The 7,818-nt window shown below is 43.1% G+C and overlaps 1 protein-coding gene across 1 annotated transcript; it reads right to left on the bottom strand.

Moving 5' to 3' along the window:
- Positions 1 to 3,299: 3,299 nt before the first annotated feature.
- On the bottom strand, positions 3,300 to 7,001 carry LOC136450233 (GDSL esterase/lipase At1g28600-like). The gene is made up of 6 exons (XM_066450602.1): positions 6,635 to 7,001; positions 6,318 to 6,539; positions 5,253 to 5,401; positions 4,883 to 5,159; positions 3,837 to 4,099; positions 3,300 to 3,688 (listed from the first exon to the last, which is right to left on the bottom strand). Exons 1-6 carry the CDS (start codon positions 6,915 to 6,917, stop codon positions 3,572 to 3,574), a joined length of 1,311 nt encoding a protein of 436 aa, XP_066306699.1. The 5' UTR covers positions 6,918 to 7,001; the 3' UTR covers positions 3,300 to 3,571.
- Positions 7,002 to 7,818: the final 817 nt, after the last annotated feature.

The raw sequence follows: 7,818 nt of genomic DNA, 5'->3' as shown, positions 1-7,818 counted from the left end.
ACCCCGAGCATCGAGGCCGAGCCGGCCGCTACCCCCCCCCCCCCCCCCCCCCCCCCCCCCCCCCCCCCCCCGCCTAGGCCTAGAGCTAGTCACCGAGCTAGGCTGCGCGTGTGGCCAAGCCACGGCGTGGCCGCTCATCCGCTCGCCCCTTCCCCCATCGCGCGCATCGTGCCCTTCGCCCCATCGTGTCGTACCCCATCGCCGCCCGCGCCATGCCCCCATCACCCACGATCGAACGGTGTTGGACAACTATGGCTGAGCGAGCAGTGTGCGAGAGAATCACAAGAGGAGCGACGTCCCCTCGACCCAAGGTTGCTGGCTATCGTAGTTTCCCACGAGGTAGGCTATGGGTGCTGGCGACGTCGCGTTTCAAATGTTTCAGGCGTTTCAGACTTATGTTTCAAGGGTTGCATCTAGATGTTGCAAAAGTATATCTGAGATGTTGCATATGTTGCAATGACAATATACTCATGTTGCAAGTCTATGTTTCAAGTGTTTCATCTGGATGTTGATGTTGCGTATGTTCTATGGCTATACGCACATGTTTCAAGTGAATGTTTTTGAGTGTTTTAGATGTTTCAGACTTATGTTGCAAGTGTTTCATCAGAATATTCCAAAATTAGATCTCGATGTTGCATATGTTGCAAGGCTATACATGCATGTTTCAAGCGCATGTTTCAAGTGTTTCATTTGTTTCAGACATATGTTGCAAGCGTTTTTATCTGGATGTTTCAAAAGTAGATCTTGGGAGGAGCACATGTTGCAATTGTGTGGTGCTGTTGCTGCTGTGTGTGGGTCACCGTGGGTCAACGTATGTTTCAAAAGTATACTGCTGCTGCGTGGGTCACCGCGTCGTCTGGTGCTGCGTGCGCATGCATGACCACGCCGCCTGCTAGTGCCATGCGGGCATGGGTCACTGTATGTTTCAAAAGTACGTTGCTATTGCTGTTGTATGGGTCACCATGCCACATGTTGGTGCTGCGTGAATGCCGCCTACTGGTGCTGATGCTGTTGTGTGTGCATGCGGGTGCGTGAAAGCAAAGCAGGCTCGGGTGGTCCTGCCGGCATGGGCGAGTAGGTCATTTTTCCCATAGGTGCGTGATAGTGGAGGCTCAGGAGCTGCTTCGGACGCGTCGTCTCGTTCAGACGTCCAGGCGCTGGCCCTTCCATAATAAAAACTATGAGACGTTAAAAGTTTGGTCTCCAAACGAATGTAAAGAAAAAGAAAGCCTAAATAAATAGTCTATTTGAATTATAATTTGTAGATACCTAAATTGAAGCTAAAATTTATAAAAATGGTAATGAATTATCAATGTTGAAAAAGGTACTTAAATAAAAAAAATAAATGTTTACCATGTAAAGTTATAAGAAATAATCTCATTCAGTCTCAGGCTATCCGCACCGTACGCCTGCAAGCGGACCGGCAGCACGCACGCGCGCCTGGATAGCCCGCACCGCGCGCCTGTAAACGCACCTGCAGCGTACCGGCCGCACAGCGCATCGCTACCTGCAGCGTTCCGGTCGATCTGCGCTAAACATTGTAGCGAAAGAGAGAGAGAGAGAGTTGGTGAGAGAGAGAAAGAGAGAGGGAGAGAAATAAAATATGGAATAGTAGGTATAGAGTATGGGATAGAGATAACACGGGTGCGGGAAAAATAGGTATAGAGTAGAGAATCTCGATGACTAGGATAGAATATTCCTTTTTAGAGATGAAAATAGAGGTGGACGAGTGCGGATAGCCTCATGGGCTAAAACTACCGCGTTGATCACAATGGTCTAAATTTACCAAACAATATAGAAAATAAATAAAGAATCCAATATACATGAATAGGTATATAAACATTTATGTCTCAAACTAAGTTTACTATGAAAAAATTATCAAAAAAAAGTTTACTATGAAAATATTTTGCAATTAATTAAATTGTACTTATTTTGTATCATAACTTTGCCAAACTTTAATCATTCGACTCCACCAAGAGTGAGAATTGTATTTCTTTACAACCAAGGGAGTAGCTTCTAAATAAGAGTAAATTATATTTTTCAACCTCTAAATTAAGCGTCAGTCCGATCTTCAACCATTGATTGTGAAATTAGGTAACGAACATACTAACCTAATAAATTTGATACATTGGCTAGTTTCATAGGTGGTTTTCTATGTTTAAAAATAATAAAATTCATAATTACTATGCATGTTGACCATATTTCTCAGAGCTCAGGTTATCATATTTCGTGATTCATAGGAAGACTAAGCAACGAAAGCTACAATAACAATAAACAGAGGCAAACAACTGGTTAGGTTTCTTGTCATATAACCTGCGCACTCATATTTACGTTCTTTGCATTTTTCTTGAATTTATTTAAGGATTTAACATTGTTGTAGGCTATCGATGCCTGTGGTGACTCTCTCTATCTTTCGGACATGCTCGTAGGAGTAGGGTGTAAGTGTTAATTGTCTGTGTCTCTAATGTAATTAAAAAAATCTTGCCGAGAGGAGAGAAAAGAAACCAATCTCTAATGTAATTAAAAAATCTTGCCATAGACGAGAGAAAAGAAACGAGTGGAATAGAGGACGTGTGGTGTGCATTTGTCGCAGGCAATCCGGAAGTCAACGACCACAAGTTGAGACCCTTTTTTATTTGAATCTTGTTTAAACAATCGCCTTGATTTTGGCATCTTTTAGGCATTGAGCTAGGATTTGATGTTATTCTAGCCCATCGATAAAAGATTGGGTATAAGTAGTTTCTCCATTCTTGTATATGTCTTTCTCTTTGTTGGTAATTTGTTGATAGTTGCAGTATTATGTAGTATCATCACATGACATGAGTAAGCAGGAACATATAGGGGAAGCCCTCTCCCCCGCTGGTTTAGTTAAGGGACTGCTCCGTTCTACGTTTTTCATGTTTGTGAGAGCACATAAATGTGGAGTTATGAGAGCATGTAAAGGGATGCTCCATAAACTCCAGGTTTTTGTGAAGCTATTTCACAGTAGAGTTTGTAGAGCATAGTTCGTGGAGCAATGCCAAACATGCGCTTAGTTAATGTGTGATCGCCGATTCAGGGTGGCCTATGTGAGCTCTTGATCTCCCACGATTAGATCTGTGAGAGGATCGATCATAATCGTGAATAGAAATTGCTCCGCACGATTGAGCACAAAATAAAGGAGTTGCCAAGGAAAGACAGGCACAGCAAGAAGACTCTGAAATACTAGAAAGCTGTTTACTTCCTGATAATGCAGAAGTTCAGCTAAGCATCACGTTAATCGGAAGAATCAATGGTTACATTTACAATAAATGGAAATGAAGTAGATAACATCTCTGGCTCTCCGCTGTACCAGCCAAGATTGTCAAAGATTTGGTATCCACTCCTTTTAGTCAGCCATTTTGAAGTCATTGGGAGGTACCAAGAGTTTCGGGACTCCCCAAGTATAATTCTGTGGTTCCTCTTGGTACCTTATGGACGGTAAAAGCACCCCCTTTTAATACCTAATTCTAGCACTATACAAAAGGGAGGATGCTCAGAAGTTAGAAACTACACCTGCATATACAACTAAAGGAATAATAAAGCATTGAAACTACAGAGAAACAGTAAACAATGACGAGTAAAACCTGTAACTGAAAAAGAGAAGGTAAAACAAAACCCAACCAATCACGTGGGCCACAGCCGAGAAGTGCAGTACAGTACCGCAGCTCTGTAATCAGGCAAAATTGTCTAAATCATTACATCTTTAACCATGCTGTACGCATCCAAAAAATAGATTAAATATCTAACCACATGTATTTATATAAATATAACACTAACAACTAAATGTAGCTACAAAACTATAAATCGTAGAGGACCTTGTATTCAACAGAAGAGCCGAGCTCAGTGAGCTGTGGACAGGAACTGGTGGTGGAAGCAATAGATGGTTGTGTGTATGTCCCTCGCAAAAGGCCCATTGCAATGGCTTTGTATGCAGCTTCCGATGGATGGAAACCATCCCACGAGCCATACTTGTCTGGATTATCACACACCTTGTAATCTCCATATCCACAGGCTGTAGAAAGGGACACACCATAGGGTCCTTCTCCACCGCAGCAAGCCACCAAAGGTTCCTCGATACCTAAACCACAGTGATGGCAATGTATGCTATGTATATTAGGAACACAATTTAAGTTATGTTATGTTTATTCGTACAATCGTACTGCACATAATGTATTTGCACCATGATGGCAATGATAGCAATGCAGATATCAAAGAAAAGTAGAAGAGGATGCTAAAGCAAAATGATGTTATCTTGTATCACCTTGTGTCCTTGTGTTACCTACCGAATTCAAGCTGTTATTAAATAATGGTAATTCTGAAAGCTTATGAAATCTAATTCGATAACACTTTCGAGCTGTTTGGTTGTATCTGTGGTAACGCAAACGTAAATGAAACAAAGCTACAGATGTTACTGGTGGGAGATAGATTTGAACTAATTCCATTTATATTTGCGTTACTGTGGAATGAACCAAACAGCTTGTTAGTACAGGTATTATACAAGCTTCTACTTGGCAGTCAAATTTCATTTCCCCCATGGCTAGATTTTGTATTTCTGTTTAATATGGAGATATTCACATCCAGCTCCACTTTGGATTCTACTATGAAAAGCAGAAGCAAAAACTGACAAATAGCCTACCATCAACTTCCACAGAGTTCCAAAAGGATGGTTTTATTTTTTCCTAAACATGGAAAATGAGTTAGTTGCTTAAGACGCATCAGGGACATGCGCGCGAGGGCGTGTGTGTGTGGGGTGGCGGGGGGGGGGGGGTGGGCTTCGCATCCCATTCTGGCCTGTATACAAAGCAAAGCTGTACTGCATATTTAATACCTGTAACAAGTAAAGGCAAATATCTTAACTCACCAAATCGTTCAGGGGAATGGAAATTTTCCATTGCAGCTCCATAATAGTCAGCATAGATAGTAGTCACACCAGGATTAAGCTTGCGCAGTTTCTCCAGCTCCTCCAAGAGAAGCTTGTTGTGGTACTCTGAAAATTCGTTCATCCACCTGAGGCAGCCTGTCTCTGGCTCATAATCTTCTTTGTCATCACTCTTGAATATCAACAGATATTTTGGGACACACCCAATTGGGAGGTTCCCAGGAACTACCAGAGTCTTGGCTCCTAGCCCAATCAATTCCTGCAAACTCCAATCAGTTACATTACTATTTATATACTACTTACTACGTCAGCACTCAGCAGCAGCAACAGGTAAAATGACACAGATGCTCACGGTGATTGTTGAAGAAATTTTGGCAACGACACTTGGTGTGAATGAGCGGATCTTTTCAATCGGCACTCTGGAGAGAAGAGGTAAGTTGTAGTCATTACCCCCAATTTCTCCAACGATGAAGAGGGATTGGCTCATCATGTCTGAGCAACCTGTGCAATAAACAGAGTTCTGAATTAGCATGTAAAATCACAATATAAAAAAGTTTAAAAGTGACAGAATTACAACATTTCTTGTAGTTAAGCATTGATAGTCCCAGCAAATTACTGTTATATTGATTTCTTACCGCGTTACAACTTACAAGTCAGATTTATCATAGTAATAGGCTAATAGCTTCCTTAGCAAAGCAGTGGACTGCTTGTGCACAGCAAGCTATATCGAGTGAAAGTAGACGCATTTGGTTGAATGGCATTCCTCTATTTGTCAGTGATTTTGTAATTGATGGTTGACTGTAACAATTAAATAAGCAGCAGTTCTTTCTGGTTGTGTTGCAGCACAATGCCTCCAGAGACTAAATAGTTTATTTCACAAAATGTCCCATTTCTAATCATAAGTTGTCACCTCCGGGAACAGTGTTGGTGATTTGAGGCGCCAAAAAGAAGAAAAAAACTGAAGCAGAGCAGAACTGCAGAAGAATGTTGGGTCACGTCTTCTGATGATATGGACTGAAGTTTCAGTTCAGGTTTTGGACAATGACTGATATGGACTGTCCGGTTAGCATTGGACTGAAACCATCCATAATCTGCAATTTATTGCTGCTACCATCAATGATGAATTGTTTTATCACCATTCACCCGTCTATTTCTTCTTTTTAGATTTGGAAGGATAACTTTCGACAATTCAAACATTCCCTATCAACACCTTTGCATCGCAATCGCACCTTTCTCGTTCCATCGCCAAACACCTGTACACCACATCTTATATATCGAACTTTTTTTTTTGTTCATTGCTATATGCTACTTTCCCCACTACCACTAGAATTTCTTCTCTCCCCAATAGCAGTAGAATTGCAAAGGCCAGGTCGAAGGGAGGAGGAGGAGGTAAAAGGGATTAAGGGAACAACCATACCGGAGCGGCCGCTGCGGCAGAGGAGCTCAAGCAGATCGTGAAACCACTTCATCTCCAAGTCTAGGTGCACCCGTCCGTCGCCGATTTCGAAACCCCTGGAGCGGAAGAAGTCCGGGCCGAGCGCCGTGGCGCCGCCCACGGCGAAGTTGGCACCGCACGCGAAGTCCTCCGCGCGCCGACCGCTCAGATACGGCCGCACGAACGGGAGCCCCATCGTGTCCGCTGCAGCCGCACGCCGAATCTCAAATCAGTTACCGGTGCATCACAGGCTAATTTGATCGAACGATCGAGTGATGATGGGCGTATGTAGTTTATGCCGATGAAGTCGAGGACGAGGCGGCCGTTGGAGAAGCGCCCCGTGGCGCGGCGAAAGAAGGTCTCGCCGTAGGGTGGCCGGAGCGCGGGCTCGCCGGAGTTGTTGCCGTAGTAGAATCTGAAGTTGCCGGTATCGGTCAGCGAGTCCCCGAAGCTGAACACGCGCGGGTAGCACGCCGCCGCCGGCTCCACCCCAACTATTAGCATCACCGCCACAGCCGCCGCCGCTACCCCGGGCCGTAGGATCGGCTGTCCTTCTCCTCTCCCGGGGGCGGAGGACGCCATGGCCTCTTTCCTCGGGGTGTCACGTCGGCACGCGCGGCTCGAGGCGGCCGTAGAAGAAACTGAATTCAAGGAGTCTGAGTTGGGGCAGGCAAGATGGCTGACTCCAATGCTTTTTTAAGGTGGGGATTCCATGTGCCATTAAAAAAGATCGCAACGTGTTGCGTATCTCTGAAAAAATTCAGCGGTCTTCAGCGTTACTATTTTAACTTTTTTTTATGCCCTACATGCCACTGCCGTCAGTTTGGACTCCAACATCGTCAAACTATAGATATGAAAAGTCAAAAATACTTTTATATTTAAATATGTCATTAATTTTTTTTAGCATCTTAACGACTTCAATTGAAAAAAAACTCAAAACTAGAAAGTTGTAGATCTCGTCGAGATCTATAATTTTCATATAAAAATTATTTTCATTTAATTCCGTAAAAAAAGATATGATTTTTCTAAGATATATTAATCATATCAAATCATATTTTTTTTGCGGAATTAAATAAAGATAATTTTTATATGAAAATTATAGATCTCGACGAGATCTACAATTTTCTAGTTTTGAGTTTTTTCATTTGAAGTCGTTAAGATGATCAAAAAATTAATGACATATTTAGATATAAGGGTATTTTCGACTTTTCACACCTGCAGTTTGACGGCATTAGAGCCCAAACTGACGGCAATGACATGAAGGGCATAAAAAAAGTTAGAGCAATGACACTGAAGATCGCTGAACTTTTCTAGACACACAGAACATTACTATCTTTTTTAATAGCATGAAAGGAATTCCCCCTTCATTGACGTCGTGAGTGCAAGCAAACGGATGGACACGTGTCCACCAACTCTAGTAACGGCCTTGTGGGCCTACATTGATGTGTGGCCCGCTGGACAGTGGGGTTGGAGACTTGGAGCT

The sequence above is a fragment of the Miscanthus floridulus genome, chromosome 5 (genome assembly GCF_019320115.1).
Source record: "Miscanthus floridulus cultivar M001 chromosome 5, ASM1932011v1, whole genome shotgun sequence".
Taxonomy (NCBI): Eukaryota; Viridiplantae; Streptophyta; class Magnoliopsida; order Poales; family Poaceae; genus Miscanthus; species Miscanthus floridulus.
Note: the sequence above shows the minus strand (reverse complement) of the source record. Positions and strands in the feature narration are given on the sequence as shown.